Raw genomic sequence first — 19029 nt, forward strand, 5'->3', positions numbered from 1 at the left:
AGGTAAGTGTTTCCGCTTTCTTCTTGTAAATGTGTTTTGAATTACGGATATTTACAAGTGTATATGTAATTGCGTTACAATTATAATAGTATCATGATTTTTTATTATTTTTTTTTATTTTTACAAATTTCAATCTTCGCCCCCAAACAAACTCGTTATTGCATTGATGAGTGAAGTGTCCTGCATCTGATATGTTGAAATGTTTAAAAATGTTAAAGAACAACGAATGTCTCATAGGTAAGTCTTCACACTTTGTAAAAACTTTAACGCTCAAACATGTCCTGTTTTAAGTTATGTATATTATAAATGTTGTGAACAGTATAATTTTGAACACAGGCAACTCTATCACATATCCGATCAACCAGTGCTGGGTTGTTGTTTTTATTCTTATTAATACATGTACCAAAATTTATTTTATTCTTAATCTAATGAGAAACACTATAATATGGTTATTTCTTCTAATTTCATTAAACTCTCCTGATAACACAGATGTCTTTGATATGTGATAGGTCATCAACATTTATGGACGGCATTTCTCAAGAACCGTATTCTTTTTGAAATTTACCAGAGTTATAAATTTTTAAAAACTTAAAAAGATTTGAAAAGAAAGTAAACAAAATCATATGAACTGATAAAGTTAAATTTTTACAGGCTTGAAATTAATTTTCTGTATATTTTAAAAGACAAAGTAGACTTAATTTGATAACCAAAGTTGGCTGATTTTTTTCTTTTATGAAAAAAAAGTTCTAAACAATGGAAAACATCTTACATCAGTAGGCAGACTTACTATTCAAAGACATTAATTGTATTTAAAATTGAATAAAAAGGTTACTACAGTATATTTGATAGATCTTTAATTGTGTTGTTAACAACGACAAAATTCTGTTCGATCAGGTGCATGATTTGTCAGCAAAATTCCAAATTATAGGGAGATTTGTGCCTCTGGCCTATCCAGTCGTCTGAGGCTTTTCTGGTAATTTTAATCGACGGGTGAGTTTTAAAAAATGCTTTTCCAGAGGATAAAAACTTTAAATGGTTGAATTTCACAAAACTTAGTTAAACATTTCTAGCTGAGACTTTTAAAATGGATTCTAATAAATATTTCAGATTAAGGAGCTCTTCTAGTCATCCCTAAAAGCAAGTTTACAAGCTATGCTCACGATTTCTCCATTTTTATAGACTTACTCGACAATTATACGTGTGCGTATTGACGGTTTAATACGATGTTGTTCTAAAGTCTATAGATTTTAGTAGAAAATGACGTACTAGATAGATTGAATGTTCTGCCTTACTAAACAATTTTAAGAATGTAATATACTGGGTTCACAATATTTTACTATGAGTCTGTTTTATTACTTACTGTACAATTCCATGGTTGATTTTACAGGCTTTCTCCGACGATTCTACTTGAGAGACGGGCGGATTTTGCTTCACAGTTGCTCTGTAGGGAGACTTTGATAGCCAAAGTGAATTTACAGATTAAAGTGGATAATTCTACAGTTAGTTTTAGATGTTATTCCAGAACACTAGGGAAAATTTTACAGTCTTCGCTAGATCATTTTTTAGGGTGGGTCTTTCATACTTAATGGTTCTGTTGGTAATTTTTTTTTTACAAAATTACTAAATGATACAGTGTATTGAATGTGTGTTTTGTGTAGATTATGCTTAACAATGCTACAGATGGGATTCTACGGTAGGATTTATAAGCATTACTTGACAATTCCTTTTAGATTACATATTTCTAATTTTCTCAATCCGTTGAATATCCCCCTCTCACCTGTCTAGCGCATGCGTGAATTGGTATTTAGAGATTCACATCATTTGTGTGATATAAGGAACATCTTTGAATGATCCATCCCAAATTGATTTGAAGTAAAATGTTATTTTTTTATCAATCACAAAATCATAGTCACAAGCAATATCATACTTTATTAAACATTTCATATTCAACAATGTGTCAGCTTTTATGTTGTCGACAATTTTGTTGGCAATAGTTATACCTGATTCAAAGGAAGCGGCTGAGGTGAATGACTTCTTTACTCAATGGGACAACCACACTAATCTGGGGTCAAGGAACAGGAAAGATAAAGACATAGTTTCCCAGTCCACCAGTGGACGAACAATGTGGTTATGTGTGTAAAGGATGAGAAGGAAATACACGTATACCTTTAAAAGTAGATTTGACAAAAACCAACATAGAGAAAAATTCTTTAACCTTTTGACATTTATCATGCTGAATAATAAGATTTTGTTACGTTGGTAATGACATTAAACATTTTACAAAAGATTGTTTTATTATTACATTCAGAAATTGTTTTTTGTGAGATATTTTATGTTTAGTGCCGAAAATTTTGATGATGATCATTGATTTTACTCATTGTTGAATAATGAAATTAAAACAATTCTACTCTTTACGTTGTAAAATCCTTTAGAAAACATGTTCTCTTCATAAAACAAATTGTGTAGTGAAATTGTGAGATTCATCAAAGATTTATATTACTTATTACTAGAACATTTTAAGGAGTAAAAGTTTAAGAAAGGAAATCGGTTTTTCGTTGTTTATAGAATAGTGGCTTGTTTCTAGGAAACTTTCTTTTTCTGTGGTGAGACAGCTATGTTTTCTTAAAATAAACAGCGGATTAAATTCAGAGGCCACGCAGCATTGTGAAGTTGTCACTCTTTATTTGCTATCTGACAGTTAGAGAAAAGAAAATCCGGTAACAGTTGGTACCCATGCAAGTTAAACTATCTAAATTTTGTTTTCTTGGTATTTGGATTGAAACAAGTTTAAAATATAAAAACAGTACTCAGTTTTTATCTAAAGCGAGTTTGAAATGCGGGCTCGTCAGTACAGGTACATGTATTATTATAAACAAGGAATTCTAAATCCTAAAAATTACGGGTGAAACCTTTTTCAAAATGGAGATAATCACGACACAGTGACATCCCCCCCCCCCTCCCTCCCCGAACTAATAATGGTGCCCAAGGTGGGTTCAAAGTTTAACAGAATTATATAGGAAAATGTTTAAGAATAGTTTCAACAACTACACTGCTACTACAATTTTGAGAATACTATGCAAGCATCCTCAGATAGTATAGATTCCTAATTGTTCACACCATGACCCCCACACAAATATTAGGGTCCCAAGAGGGGTAATAAGTTTTTTAACCTAGAAATATATAGGGGGAAATGTTAAAAACAATTTTAGATTTAATAAAGTCAATATGTATGCATTCTCATATTTTCATATCCTCATATCAAGGTCACTGTGACCTTTCACTTTTCATAATTATGCATTGTTCATTTTCCGATTCTGTTACCGTTGATACATTGAGGCGGGGGAGAAAAGATTGGTCAGCTGAAGCATCTTAGATCTTTGGATGTGATGTTCAAGCAAGTAGACTTCTTTATTTTAATTTTATGCGTTGTCAAATCTGGGAATATGTGAGAATTTGTGCAAGTTTAACAATAATTAAGAAGAGTTCCATTTTATATAAAATTTGAAAGAGGTACTAGCACTGTTGTTCAGATTAGTGATGGTCCATGGGCCATTTTTTAAAAGTAGCCTAATGACCAGATTGAAAATGATACAAATAACTAAAAATGTGCTTGTAAACATGATATGCTCTTCTCGATTTATCTCGACCCTCAGGATGGAGATAATTGAATCGAATTTAATTAAAAGCCATGAAACTTGTACATTCGTTTCATCATGATGAACAACAAAATCTCGCTTAATCTTGGTGTAAAAACTGAAAGATTTTGTATTTGATGAAAAAAACCTAGAAATAGTAAGTAATTGAGGTCTGGGGAAGTAAGTTTCTATTTCCTTTTAGTAAGGGTGATACCCTTTGGAATTTGACACTACTTGTATGTTCTCATGCATTCTTTTTCATTAGATGAAATAAATTCCAGTGACAAATAACAAGGTTGTATTTCTGTCATGCAGTGGATGTTTAAAGTTCCGAAAGAGCAAACTTAAAAAAAGAAAAACCAAAACCAACAAAAACCCATGTCTAGATGCAGTTCCTTTTTTAAATAACCTAAGATTTGTCATTACCTAGATGCTTGATTTTTCTTTGTTGAAAATGCAAATGAACCCCCCCCCCCAAAAAAAAAAAACCTCAGCCCTAAAAACAACGTTAATTGTCTGGTTGCATGTGAATGAAGAGTATATATATTATTTTTCTTTTGACATATTAAAGAGAGATAACTGTACATTTGTTATTTTGTAAATTCGAGACACATGCAGATAAAAAAAAAGGGGGGGGGGGTTCCATTCAGCACTTTTTAAAAACATTTATACCCTTTTCATTTTCTTGTGAATGAAGAGGAGATCCGGTATTTTATAGATAAAACGCTACTTTTAGTTCAATTTTATATATAACTAGTATATTGGCGATATTGTAAATACAAAAAGGACAGGATAATTTGTGTTACAATGAGCATTTTCTACACTTCTAGTATTATTCAAGAAATCCGTTTTTCCTATTGCTTCTGACATAACAAAATCACAGTCTAACCGATTAAAATAACTTAATAACTGGGTATGAAATGTACATTTTAGTACTGATTTCAAACTCATGCGCGGATCTGTAGGGGATGGGTCGGGACCCCCTCCCCCTTCTGGAAAATTTAAGATAGTAACTACCGAAAATATGACTGGGACCCCCCCCCCCTTCTTTTGGAGGAAAAAAAAATCTGGATCCGCCTGTGAAACTTAATTATTATTTAACAGTTTTTGGTGCAATTTGTGACAAACGTTTATTTAGATACCTATTATTGATTGAAGCTGTATATTAATAAGTCTTATACAAACCTTTGGAGGGTTACAATGCCTGGTGCATTTCGTGAACGTTTAAACCTTTTAGCTACAATACACTGATGTCAGACTTGCAAATAAAATATATACATTCAAAATAGTTACCACAGGCACCTGGCGACTTTAGTGCCTTCTACCAGCAGAGTTTGGAAGATGCATATTTCTTTTTAAGCGTTATCAGACCAGGGACCTTATCCACAGAGGGTGAAATTAATGTAAGTGTTTTTATAGTACCATTCTTTTAAAAAGTAACTTGAAACAAAGTTCTGATTTTTTAAAATAATCCCAACCCAAACAAATGAAGACTTGTGTGTAACTTAAAAAATCCAACCAATTTTTATTCCAACTAATTTTTATACATGTAAATGTTTTAATTGATTTGGATTAACTCAAATAAAAATCAGTGATTCCCCGGTTATCATAGACAAAAGAAAGTTTTTACTAAACATATTCTCTTCATTATCATATGAGCCATGTATAAGTATATACATGTAAGTTAGTCAAGAAGTAATTTCTTCATTACAGTCACTCGTGTGCATATTATGTACACCAAACAGTTGTATGTTGATCTTAGATACCCAGCCCATTTGACTTATAGCTACATTTAGGACGCTCTTGATTTTACTTATACTTATTTGAAGATTTAAGAAATAGATTATGTATCAATATGCAGGCGTGACGTTAAATGCACATTTTCTACACTTCTAGTATTATTCAAGAAATCCGTTTTTCCTATTGCTTCTGACATAACAAAATCACAGTCTAACCGATTAAAATAACTTAATAACTGGGTATGAAATGTACATTTTAGTACTGATTTCAAACTCATGCGCGGATCTGTAGGGGATGGGTCGGGACCCCCTCCCCCTTCTGGAAAATTTAAGATAGTAACTACCGAAAATATGACTGGGACCCCCCCCCCCCCCCTTCTTTTGGAGGAAAAAAAAATCTGGATCCGCCTGTGAAACTTAATTATTATTTAACAGTTTTTGGTGCAATTTGTGACAAACGTTTATTTAGATACCTATTATTGATTGAAGCTGTATATTAATAAGTCTTATACAAACCTTTGGAGGGTTACAATGCCTGGTGCATTTCGTGAACGTTTAAACCTTTTAGCTACAATACACTGATGTCAGACTTGCAAATAAAATATATACATTCAAAATAGTTACCACAGGCACCTGGCGACTTTAGTGCCTTCTACCAGCAGAGTTTGGAAGATGCATATTTCTTTTTAAGCGTTATCAGACCAGGGACCTTATCCACAGAGGGTGAAATTAATGTAAGTGTTTTTATAGTACCATTCTTTTAAAAAGTAACTTGAAACAAAGTTCTGATTTTTTAAAATAATCCCAACCCAAACAAATGAAGACTTGTGTGTAACTTAAAAAATCCAACCAATTTTTATTCCAACTAATTTTTATACATGTAAATGTTTTAATTGATTTGGATTAACTCAAATAAAAATCAGTGATTCCCCGGTTATCATAGACAAAAGAAAGTTTTTACTAAACATATTCTCTTCATTATCATATGAGCCATGTATAAGTATATACATGTAAGTTAGTCAAGAAGTAATTTCTTCATTACAGTCACTCGTGTGCATATTATGTACACCAAACAGTTGTATGTTGATCTTAGATACCCAGCCCATTTGACTTATAGCTACATTTAGGACGCTCTTGATTTTACTTATACTTATTTGAAGATTTAAGAAATAGATTATGTATCAATATGCAGGCGTGACGTTAAATGCACAGTTCGTCTGTGAAGAAAAATCATAATGATCTGTTCCAAAACTTTACCGCATGATTCCTTGACTACGCAAACTCCACATGGACCTGAGGCGAGTTCAACAGAGCGAGTGCTCACGATCGCTCACCAAAATGTGTGTTGCGGGTATAGGGAATTTTTTAATATGCTAGATAAATATTTTTATTCTGAAAAAATATATAACTTCAGGTCTCTGTGGTAAATTCATGTATTATTGGCACAAATTACGATTAATTACATACGCCATTACGTATGGAAATAACAGTAAAGAATTTAAAACTATAACGTGGATGAACGACGTGTGTTGTCAAAACACTATAATGAACAAAAGTATGATATTTTCAGGTACCACTGGAGAGTATTTCTGGTGTATTTCTCGAAAAAGGCTTTCAAAGGTTAGGCCCTACTCAATGGTGGATTTATTCTTGAAAGTTAAAAAGAAAATGAAATCAGTGTTTCAAATAAATCTCACAACAGTGACACATTCTTGAAATCATCCTGAATTTTGTATCCATACCACCTCATTTAAAACATTTGTCTTCACAGCGGTACATAAATGTTATATTGTTTTTATAGACCCGCTTGTTTTTAATGAAGAAATTTTTAGTCACCATAATAATTCTAAAAACTTGTACAAATAATGAAAATGTGCCCCCCCCCCCCCAAAGAAAGGGGAGGGGGGCAAAAATTATTTGTGTATCATGGGCCGACACCCCCCCCCCCCCCCCCCCCGGATACTCGAACTCCAAATTTACTTCCTTAGAACACAGGGGCTTGACAAATTGTGTAGAAAAAAAATCATCGTTAAAAAAGTGGGTAGGCCCTACTTCGGAGAATTTTCAGGGGCTAGTGTAGAAAAAAAAAATCATTAAATAAGTGGGTACCTATAGGAGGATTTTAGAAAGACAAATATCTACACAAGCCCCTGAGCTAAAAATAGCCTTTACCCACCGCAAATTTCTGCAGCTAATCATATCTCACATGTTCTTGGCTGAGCGCCAAGTGGGCAGGCTTTTGTAATCGCATTTGTTTATAATACGGCATTCCGCGTCGTTTTATCAAACTTCTCTAACACATTACACACTGACACAGTTTTCACAAAGCAGAGCGGCGGTCCGAAACTCTGTCTGTCGCTATATCGACGGGTAAACACGGGTGGGAACTATAGGATCAAGTATTTACATAGGAAGTCCAAGAAATGGCGGTGAAGTTAGCAGAATTTGCCAACATTCGTTTTATGGCTATCCTGATCTTCTTAACAGACGTAGTCGTCCTTGCTGTCGTGCTCGTGATCTTGTGGAACATGGCGGGCGTCAAGGAAGAGACGTGTGCAAAACTCTGCCTACCTTGTGCTGACAACGAGATGAAAACATGCTGCGAATGCCATGTTCCTACTCTTAAGAGATTTTTAACTGAGGTACAGATGTGTAATCTTGTTTATGTAAAGTTTAAGATGCAGTAGATGTTTCGTTGCAATACGTATTGATTCAAATTTGAGATAATTAGAGCATGACGTTTACTTCAAATTTTATTTGTTGCAGACATTTAATGACACACTTTATGCAGAAAAGCAAAGAAAACCAGGTATGTTGTGTTTAATCTTTAGGTTATGTCTATAAATATCTTGTTATCTATGGCTCTTAGCCAGTGGTTAACCAATAATACAATGTATATATATAGCATTTTTTCTCATTGTTAGAGTCACAAATGCAAGATCTCAGTGAATACATGGATGTCAGCTGGAACTTGAAGCCTACAGCACATATCACTGGCTCCAAAGTCGAAACAGCAGATGGTACATATAAAAAAAATTCATTATCATTAACATGATATTTAAACAGATTAAGAACCTGTGATAGTAAATGATGATATTAAAATGAATAAAACATCAGAAAGGGTTGAATGCCGTGCATAAATTCTGAGCTTCCTCCTATTTACAGCAAGCAATAACCAAGATCCACTACGCCCCCTGAGAAACTGGCAAAAAGATGGCAACAACTGCCTGATGCAGAACGGCATGGAGTTTCGCAATGGTCGCTTGGTGGTCCCTGTGAAGGGTTTCTACCACCTGTACGGGTTTCTGGACCTCTACCAGTCCTATGGCAACGAAGCCATGGCCCCAGGGATGCCAGATTCCATCACCATGAGGTTTTACAAGTCCAACATTCTAAAGCCCAAAGAGGAGGCCCTGATCGAGACCTTCCGCCCCTACGAGAGGTCAGCCAACAAGCGTTTCATGATCTACCAGTCCTTCCTTGGCGCCGACGTGGAACTTGATGCCGGAGACGAAGTTTATCTGAAGGTATCGAACCTAACCTACATCAAGAACCCGTCCAGAAACGTGTTTGGTCTCCACATGTTATGAGGTCCTTGATAATTGCTATTGCAATGAGACGTCGAAATGAGATCAGATCCCATCTGATCAGCTAGAGCGGGCTGGCCCTCACCATTGAGAAGTTGGAGAATACAGAGAGTGGTACACAATGGTTTCAGATGGCCAGTTTGTCAACCATCTTGGCAAGGTAGCATATTCAACATGGAGCCTAAAGAAAATATGTCCACCCCTTGCATATCTGTTCTGAAATAACTTGCAAAATGAACATTTGCAATGCAGACAATTCAACTTCATTGCCATGGCCATACTTGAGCGTAAATGAAGAGAGAAATTTTTTGGAACAAATTTTTAACAATATGCATTCTGAATATGTGTGAGAGAATGCTTATCATCAATATCATGTACAAATCTATGTTCACGCTGTGACGCTAGTCAATTTAATCACAACTCAGGGAGTCAAAATGATGTATGACATGAATATGTTTTGTTTTTGTTATCAAAGATAATAGAATAAAAAAAAATATTTGACACAAAAATGTACCCAATTTATGTTATCTGTGGTAATATGACCTAGCTTTGTCCTATAATTATCTGACCTATTTATTTCTTAACAATAAGGAATGGGAATTATAATACGGAACTCGTGATTTTATATGTAATCGAATTAAATATGAGAGGAAATAACGGTGGAAAATCCAGTAATTTTTATTAGACGATTTAAATCCTGTTTGATAAATCCTCACTTATGAAAATTTTAATTTTGTTTTTTTTTTTATTGAGCGAGCTTGTGCCTACTTCCTAGTAACGAATCGACCAATTGTCAGTTTAAATGCACAGTGTGCAGTAAATCTGAGATAAGTGTAAAATCTTAAAATGCAAAGGCAGCAGCTGTGATCGATATACATGCGAGCCCAGGCGACTTGAAACATACCAAGATTTTCTTATGAAGTGTTTGATAACTTCAGATTGCAGAATAAGACCATATATATTCTTGTCAATCCGGCGCAATGTAGGTAATCAAACGTGGAAATCGTCAAAAATACTGACGCTCGCGTCTTGTCTAAAATTTATGTACCGACAGTGTAGCCTATTGATATTATTTTCTGAGTGATCTGTTGATTTTTGTCGTAATTAAAGCATAAAGAATGGATACTAAATTGCTTGTTTTACTTACTGCACAAACCATAATATTATACATTAGTAAAGATTTTTTTTCATTAAAAATATAAAGTTTATATACTAATTAAGATTTATTAAGAAAGCGTACAAGAACACTCATTTAATCTTTTGAATGTGGTTCTTTACAAGCCTTTTTAATTATCAATTTTGGCTTAATTATTATTTCCTGTCAAAGTATTGAATAACGTCTACCTGCTTTATCATCAGGCTGTGGGAAGAAATACTAAATTTACACCTAATCTAAAAATTTTGCTTTCCTTGTATAGTAATAATGAAAACTTCGGTTGTATACCAAAATTGAAAATTAACAATTCACCGTGTGGTATCGGTACATTTCTTTATCGTGACAAACTCTGAATTTCACAACCACTAATCTTGCAGAATTAGGCCTATTGAATTTTATTTCATGTGATCAGGAAGTGTACGTTGTATAAACCAAGGGTCTGAATTATTTGGAAATGCCTACTAGAGATAAGGTTTTAGTAAATATCAACATGGCCAGAGTTCTGTGAAATGGTACTCGAGAAAGTAGAAAAGGTTGAAATAATAAAGTCTGTTCCGAGCCATTCAAAGTTTAGAGAGGAACATTTCTTTCTAAAGGCGTCGGACTCTTAAATTAACGTTAGCTCTTGCTTTCTTATAAATTCATTACAGAATTCAACTCCTGATCATTGATCATGAAGGCACTTTTCAAGGGCTACACATATCACGACTATAATAGATAGTGAAATTATTTTTAATGTGAATATTAGTCTTATCATTTTCATACTTAATATTAGAATTAATCTGTATCAATTTTTAAAAAATCAGTTTCACGGTACTGCGGATTTCTAAATATTATAGATATTAATACCAAACGTGATAAATAATTAATCGAATCAGGGAGGTATAGACGTCCCTGATTGAATAAACAGTTAGATCTGGTAAGGATAGTAATAGAAGTTAGTGTGAATTTTTGAGGTTTACATGATTCAGTTGGGATAGGTAGACTGAGTGTAACATATACCATGGGAATTTAGCAGATTTGTTATCTACTATAGAATGTACAGTGGGCTATCTTTTTCAATCCACATACGTGTAGGTGTGCATCCTTCGGCCTAATCGGGTACTTTTATATAAAAAAAAAAAATGCTTATATTATTAGTTGAAATTCTTTATTTTCAGGGATTACCTTGCTATAGTATTACACATTTTTCTAAAACCGCGCTAAATGGGAAAACCCTTTTGCGGTGACATGCGCAGTGCGTTACCAGGTCATGTTTACTTTTCTTCGTGGTAGCCCAGTCCGACGAGACCCAGCAAAATGGATTCGAGTAAGGAGAATTCAAAATTTCTCGTCAGTAATAAGGACTCAGAAAATACAGATTCTAACAAAGAGTTAACTCCGGCACAAAACAGGATAAGATGGAGAAATCTGGCGGTGGTAATGATAATTCTGAACGTTTTATTGTTGATAATTGTGTTGACTGTAGTGATCGTGTGGCAAAATGACCGTAACGAAAAACAGCTTGTGCCTCACCCTGAAACTATGTGTCTCCCTTGCAAGGACCTTTCTCTCCATAAAGATGATGACATATGGAATTTCGTGGAATTTACTGTAACGACCGATGACAAAGGCCAGGAAGTCTGTTGTGCGGATACGCAAGAGGAACTGCAAAATCTTGTAAAACTGGTAAGAGCTTGAGGCGGCCACGCACTTGCGTGATTTTATTTTAGCACACTGAATTGCATACTCTTTCAAAATTCATAATTGCAAATAATTTGAAGATATGCCGTGTTCTGCATTTGATAAAAACTTCAAACGTATCATTTTTTTTTCATCAAACATTTATTTTTTTTTTAGTTTGTCACAAGGAAATATAGAGAAGACCGAGCCCGAAGTAAGTATCTTGCTATAACATTTTATCTGACACATGTTTGGAGAGATAAAAATTGTGCCTTATCATTTTGTAAACAGTTGAGCCTTTTGTCACCATTGTCACCATTGTCAAATAAGTTATTATTATTCACGTTGGTCCTTTATCATTTTAAATTTTTTATTTGGTAATTGTTGTTTGCATATACCATTACCCATTATACATATTTATAATCAATATGTGATCTTTTTTCCCCAGGTCCTGACTACCAAATAAATTGTGCGCAGAATTCACAGTATGCAGATAAGAAAAAACATTATGCTGCGCGTGTCGTTAATGTCCAAAGGGAAGCAACTTTGAAAAGTAGGTTCCCAAACTAAATAAATCTCAAATATTAAATAAAATTTATGTATGATAATTATATTATATCTACATGCATGGAAATTCTATCTCCACACATATTCAATAAAAATGAAGTTACAATTTAGTTTGAGTTATTTCATATTGCAATTAGTGAATTACAGTATTAATTTTTATTACCTTGATGAGCAAATTTTTTCTCAACTTTTTCAGATAAGGGAAATATCGTATGGGATTACAACGATGCACATTCCTTCATCAACAACGGTCTAACTTACCATCCAAACAATGGCACATTTAATGTCTCCCAAAAAGGGTTTTACTACATATACAGTCAAGTTACATTCCAAATGAATAAAACAATGGACCTCGAGGATGCCAGATCCATGTACATGTCACTGTCCCATTTTATCTACCACCAACGTGCAACAATGAAAAAATACCCCCCAGAAAAATTACTGGAAAGTTCCCAGTCTAAATGTGAACTCCAATCAGACCTTAAGACCAGTAATAGCACCAGTTACATAGGGGCCGTGTTTTATTTGGAACAGGGGACAGAAATTATGGTTCGAGTGACTGACCCCGAGCGACTAACGGATAATTGTTACAGTAATTATTTCGGACTTCACATGATATAACTTCTTTTGAAGGAAAATTTAGTTAAATCATTTTATGTTTTAATATTTTTACAATATATATTTTTATATATGACGTTAAAAAAATTGAAGATTAAATTCAGTCCGAAGACTGTTATTATGGGTTTAGATTTTAATACAGATTTTTCATGAACAGATATAATTTGAAATAATTTTATCGATAAATCAAATTGTGTGGGTAAAATTATTTTTTTTATAAGCCCTCTCCCATATGATAAGACTCTTAAAAAGAAATGTATCTAAAATGGAGTTTGTACTCGAGAGTATTTTTTCCTTGTTATATGTATGCAACTTAATTTGTGGAAATCTTACTTTAACAACATTAACTTTCCTCATCTAGAAAAAAAATCATTATCTCTAAAAGTTCTTTCTGAGCACGGAAAGTCTTTTTGCACAAACATAAACACATTGTGTACATTACTTCATCATGCATATAGATGCTGAAAGCAATGTGCTCAAGGTCAAAGCTTTGATATGCATTAAAACACTCTATTGTGTATTGTTTCAATTGTACATATATCATAAGCACATGATTCAATTTGTTATTTTATTTTTGGAGTATTGTATATAATTTTTTGTGCATTGCTAGCATAACATGAATGCGTTGGGTGTAAGGTGCGTATGATAGTTGATAACAGAGGAGAAATACTCTCCATGTACATGTATTTGATTTTGAGTGGCAGCTTTTACATTGATCATTGTATTATAAATCACTCACAGCTTTAGTACCATTTTTTCTTTATTACCAAATTACAGTTAAAAAAATTTACCACATTACAGTTAAAAAAATATATACATTGAAGAATGTTTTATGTATATATATATTTTTGTTTTGAATTTTACATTAATTGTTGTCAGGTATTTATTTACCATGAAAAAGAATAAAAAGTTTAATTTCAAATGAATTCTTTCTTTGTTCTTTCAAGGTACACTGCATTTATTATCCTCTCTTGGTTCAAATAACATTCATATATTGTTTCTGAAATGGTATAAATTTCTCAAATAAAAAAGCCTTCAATGCGTTCATGGATACCCTTTGTTTCTTGTGCATGCACACTAAAAGATTTAGATGTCAAAAATGCCAGATCATCGGAGAGATATGGCCCTCATAGAGTTACAGTTCTACGTCCTTAATAGAATCAAGACCACCTTGGACCATTGCATACAATGTTCATTTATATCTTTACATTGCAAAATCTCCACAACATTGAAACGCCCTTGCAGATTTCAATATGCATTGTAATGGACCTCTTTTTTAAAAAAAAGCCGAAAACTATTAAACATATCAAGAGTTATATATAAATCTTCAAAAATATTGTTTAAAGTTTAGACGTGTCTCTCTTGGAAAATATTTGTTTGAACTTTTCAACACGTTACCGATATTTTACAATAAATTATCTACATATATTAATTTATTATTTATTTCATTAGATTCAAAATAGGAACAGAATGTCGAATTGGTCATTTGTGAAGCAAAAATAAAAAATAATACTATATTTGTCGAATGCTCAAAATTTAATTAGCGAATGGTATATCAAAAAAGTTGAGAAAAAAAAACAACAACAGAAAAACCTAAATGAATAGGAGAGATCATCATGTATTACCTAACACATACAGAAACGTACATATCAATTAAAAAAAAAAAAGTTTAAAGCAGTATGCGAGGTATAAATTTTCCGAACCGGAATAACTTTGCTTAACGTGCACTACACGCGTATCATTAACATATCATTATAAGATTTATAAGAGATTTTAAGATATCAAACAACATTTAAACATCTAATATTGAACTAGCTCTTGTAATGTGAAGGCTTTTCTATCATTGAAACTTGATCCAATATTTAATGAACTTTTGACTAGAGCAATTGGTCTATTCATAGGAAACTGCAAAGAAATTATATAAGACGCAAATCTTTATATCACAAATGCTCATTGGTCAATGCATCAGTCCGTAGGTGGTGTAGAAATGTGCCAAGTAAAATGAAATAAAATGATCTGGTGCCAGTAAAGTATAAATACATGTATTCGTACATAATCTAAATGAATGCCGGGCCATGCAATATCTCCTACAAAGAAATTATTCTTAACTGGGGTCAGGGAAGTTTTCCATTAGCAGGAGGCTATCGAATAACCACAATAAAGCTGGAAATTATATGGAAATACACCCCAAGAGCATAATATTTTTTTTTCTCTCGCGAGAATGCTTGCATTATATAAGTAAGTAAGTATTATGAGAAAGCTACGGACAATACATCATTATGTTATTTTTGCATTCTTTTGGCATGCCGCAAGATAAATAAATGGGGGCTTTTCATATATTTTAGGATCCCATGTAAGCCTTGAGTTTAAACAAAGCTGCATGGTATTCGAAAAATCTATATTGAGTATAAAGGATTGTGTTCGTGTTTTATCTTGGTATACACTGAGGCCAAATGTCAGTTACTGAATAAGAGATGAAACCTTTCATGTATATACTCAGTCATATTGATCATTTATCTATGGACTTAGTTCAAAATTCCCGCTGTTCTTAGGCCAAAGTCCAGTCCATCAATCACATGAACACGCAATCACTTGTATACTGTGTGAGTATATCGGTAAATTTATGCAATGTACAATGTTCAAGGGTGCCATTTTATATAAGAAAATTAAATGAAATATATATACCGGTGAATGAACACAGGGTAACGTATCCTAAAACATGACAGGGAATGAAATCATATTTTGAAATTAACAAAATATGGACTGCTGAGGAGTAAAAGGCCATTAACCCACGATGGTACAAATTGGCAAGCCCAACATGTACAACAAGGTTATTTGTACAGCATTCTTCTTTATGATTAAAATGCTTTACATTTTAAATAGATATTGCTCGGATAAAAATATACGCTGCTTTTGAAAAGCAATATTTAACCTCTTCCTAAAATCTAAAGACAACATTGACATTCAGCAAAGCAAATACATGTATCAATAAAAGCAAACTGAAGAGAATGTTGTTCTAACTGTCAGTTCAGCAGACTAACACGTTTTAGTCTTAAAACTACTAGTCCCATGCAAGATCTTATCATATTTTTTTTAAATCACACAATGGACCAGCAGTCTTTCAAGGTTCATATAACCTTGACGTTAATCTGCTGCCACCGAAATTTAAGCTGAAACGACTTTTCAAAAGATTTATTTCAAAAGATATCGTGTTCAGAAAACCCACTTCAAAAAATGTTCATAGATCAATAGCCTTTGACAGCTGCAAGCCATTTTTAAAGTGGTTTTATCTAAAAATAGACTGGCATTTCCAGTGTTTGATTTAGGTATAAGGTTTTTAAAAAAAAAAACAATTACTAATACATACGCAATATTGTCAATATGCAAATTGCGTTAGTATTGCATGTACATCTACTTGCACCATATTGACGAAATCATATTTATACGCTTTATACGCTTTATACGGGGGGGGGGGGGTTATTCTAAAAACAGCCCGACCGTCTATCTGTAAACATAATATTGTACGGACTTTACATTGTAGACTATTCCGTGTATTAATCTATAAATTTGAACGTATGTTCAACATTATCTGCAGTCTGATTAAAATATAGATAACTAAATTTTGACCTCAGTGGGGTAAAAGTGTCATTAGGGAAGCTCTAGTTTTTGATTCGAATTGAATTCGTTTGTATTTGTTATCACTATTATAAACATAATAAACATAACACCCATGTGTACTTGTTATTGTTTTTGTTTGAAATACCAATCGTATATGTAAACGCACATATCAAATTCTATATCTTTTGGCATCAAACACTGCCCCATGCTAAGATGGTGCTTTAAATAAATTTATCACTGTGTGTCCCCAATGCTTGACAATGCCTGACAAAATTTGCGTTTCATATTGACATACATGTAGATCCAGCATCTACATGACCTATTTTGCGTATATTTGATTAATCTAGGTCAAGGTTGTTCACATTTGTGACAGGAAGAGGGAAGCTTCACCACAATTTTTATTGCGTGAATGTCAATGGACTACATGTAGAAAATATAATTGGTTTTTAATAAGATATATTTAGGAGGAAGCAGGACAAAATTCTGAACTTGAGAACAATGATATCTTAAGATGACTTTAGAGGGTTTGTCTTTTTCCCCATCTCGTTGGTGAATTGTTGACAAGGGAACGTGGCTGCATGGCAAACTAAGGGTATATTACGTTTTGTTTGTAAAAAGTGCAGAAAGCTAAAGCAATTAAAACACTATAACACAACCAGGGAGTCAAAAATTTAATTGATTTTGACCCTATCAACGTTGAACGCTATATTCAAATGCAACGTCAAAATTCACGATCATACTGTTACACTACAGTAGCCCCTCCATTAGTTTGAACTTCTAGGAATATTAAAGAGGTTTTTCAGATTTCAATCACATTTGCAGACAAGCCAGACAGTTAAAATGTCAATAGTTAAATTTTGAAAGTTCAAAATCTCAAAGTCTCAAAGCTGAAAACAAATTTATAACGCGCTTGAGATTACAAATCAAATAAAGTCATACCTGAAATGTGAGTGCAGTGCCAAAATGTTGGCGAACCTAACATCCGTCACAAATCACAATGAATCAATAATAGATCAGATTCTTACAATCCTGTTGTACATTTGCACTTGTACCTCATTACGTTATCATATTCTCTTTTGGTTATTTTGAAACAAGACATGATGTTAGATATAGGAGATGTCTTGTACGGTGACCAGCAAAGTGACGTCATAGGAAACTGGAAAACATGTCATACAGTCAGTGGAAACCAGTACAATTATTATAGAACAAACTCTATAGAAGCAAAGGTCGCGGGATTGTTTTTGATTTGTTAATGCATTGTCAGTATATGTTCTTGTATGATAACATATAGCGTATTTTTCTGTTGTTCTTCACTACGAAATGTAGCTGCAAAAGAGCAATATGTACACCTTGATTTCTACATGCAACAGGTTTATAAATAGAATCTGACATAATTTTGTAGATCAGAAACTTTGACACATATTGCAAAGTAGTAATCTCAAAGGACTATAAATTCATAAGTTCAAGGTCACAATTTTAAATTTGATACCTGTCTTCTTTACCAGACAGTTCGAGTTATATTTATTCTTGCATCGCAAATCTTTACATAAACTGTTTACCTACGCATGCTTGTAAACGTGAATAAATGAGACTACAAAATTCGACCTAGATTGTGTTTTTTTTAGGGCGTTCGTTAACTTGCATTCACCTGAAACTTCTGTTTATTCGCTGTCCTTGAGGGCTGGGGACTGTTGATTTGTTATCAGACTCCATGCATTTAAAAATAGATTATTTTAGGTCAAGTAATCATAGGCGTCGGAACCGGGGGGGGGGGGGGGGTGTCTTTGCGCGCGTTATTCAATTTGTGAGACCACATCTTTCACAAAATTATGATTCATTGCTTAAATACAAGTAGAAAGCATTGATCATCTGTAATTTAGTCTTGTCTCCGTGCTAATGGTGACACATGTAATATCAAATGATTAAATTTAATTACATTATTTTTTAAAGTTAATGAAATGTGGTAATTGTGAGACATCTTTGTTGGAGATGACGGGAAGGAGAGATTTGTGTGAGTAATCCAGAGAAGGACATACTACAAACACACCGGCAAAACAAATCCTAAGCCGATGACTGGTCGATCTAACCCATGGCTATCAATAACCAGGCAGCCATTGAGTGCAATAATTATCTGTTGACGTGTCTTATAGTTCTACAGGTACAGGTTATAATGGACTTTAACCTTTTTATCACAAATTTGAAAGAAATCTGCGTGTTATAACAATTGTTGACGTTGACTGTAAAAAAGAGGGGAAAACGCATTTTCATTAATGATTTATTTCAACATTACTAAGAGTATATTTATAAAGCAGACCAGTTGGACTGCGTCCAAACATGCAACGTGTTTTAAAAAGCGTGCATCTCGATGACAGATTTATTTATGTTCTTTTTTTATATCCTATTACACGAGTACTATTTTTGCTTGACTAATATACTTTCGTGCATGC

General features: G+C 33.5%; 2 protein-coding genes across 2 annotated transcripts; both read left to right on the top strand.

The window, feature by feature from the left end:
• The first annotated feature begins 7654 nt into the window (after positions 1-7654).
• LOC105326166 (tumor necrosis factor ligand superfamily member 14) lies at positions 7655-9479 on the top strand. The gene is made up of 4 exons (XM_066069219.1): positions 7655-8016; positions 8141-8183; positions 8299-8394; positions 8540-9479. Exons 1-4 carry the CDS (start codon positions 7798-7800, stop codon positions 8962-8964), a joined length of 783 nt encoding a protein of 260 aa, XP_065925291.1. The 5' UTR covers positions 7655-7797; the 3' UTR covers positions 8965-9479.
• Positions 9480-10683: 1204 nt separating this feature from the next.
• On the top strand, positions 10684-13886 carry LOC105346253 (tumor necrosis factor ligand superfamily member 10). The gene is made up of 4 exons (XM_011454756.4): positions 10684-11785; positions 11957-11993; positions 12228-12332; positions 12543-13886. Exons 1-4 carry the CDS (start codon positions 11417-11419, stop codon positions 12965-12967), a joined length of 936 nt encoding a protein of 311 aa, XP_011453058.3. The 5' UTR covers positions 10684-11416; the 3' UTR covers positions 12968-13886.
• Positions 13887-19029: the final 5143 nt, after the last annotated feature.

This window comes from Magallana gigas, chromosome 8 (assembly GCF_963853765.1).
Source record: "Magallana gigas chromosome 8, xbMagGiga1.1, whole genome shotgun sequence".
NCBI classification, from domain to species: domain Eukaryota; kingdom Metazoa; phylum Mollusca; class Bivalvia; order Ostreida; family Ostreidae; genus Magallana; species Magallana gigas.

Excerpts from the sequence above, each read along its gene's own strand:
- LOC105346253 (XM_011454756.4), top strand. The coding sequence starts at position 11,417 with ATGGATTCGAGTAAGGAGAATTCAAAATTTCTCGTCAGTAATAAGGAC. Across the intron at positions 11,994-12,227 it reads TAGAGAAGACCGAGCCCGAA|GTCCTGACTACCAAATAAAT; the intron begins GTAAGTATCTTG and ends TTTTTTCCCCAG. Across the intron at positions 12,333-12,542 it reads AAGGGAAGCAACTTTGAAAA|ATAAGGGAAATATCGTATGG; the intron begins GTAGGTTCCCAA and ends CAACTTTTTCAG.
- LOC105326166 (XM_066069219.1), top strand. The coding sequence starts at position 7,798 with ATGGCGGTGAAGTTAGCAGAATTTGCCAACATTCGTTTTATGGCTATC. Across the intron at positions 8,184-8,298 it reads AGAAAAGCAAAGAAAACCAG|AGTCACAAATGCAAGATCTC; the intron begins GTATGTTGTGTT and ends TCTCATTGTTAG. Across the intron at positions 8,395-8,539 it reads CAAAGTCGAAACAGCAGATG|CAAGCAATAACCAAGATCCA; the intron begins GTACATATAAAA and ends TCCTATTTACAG.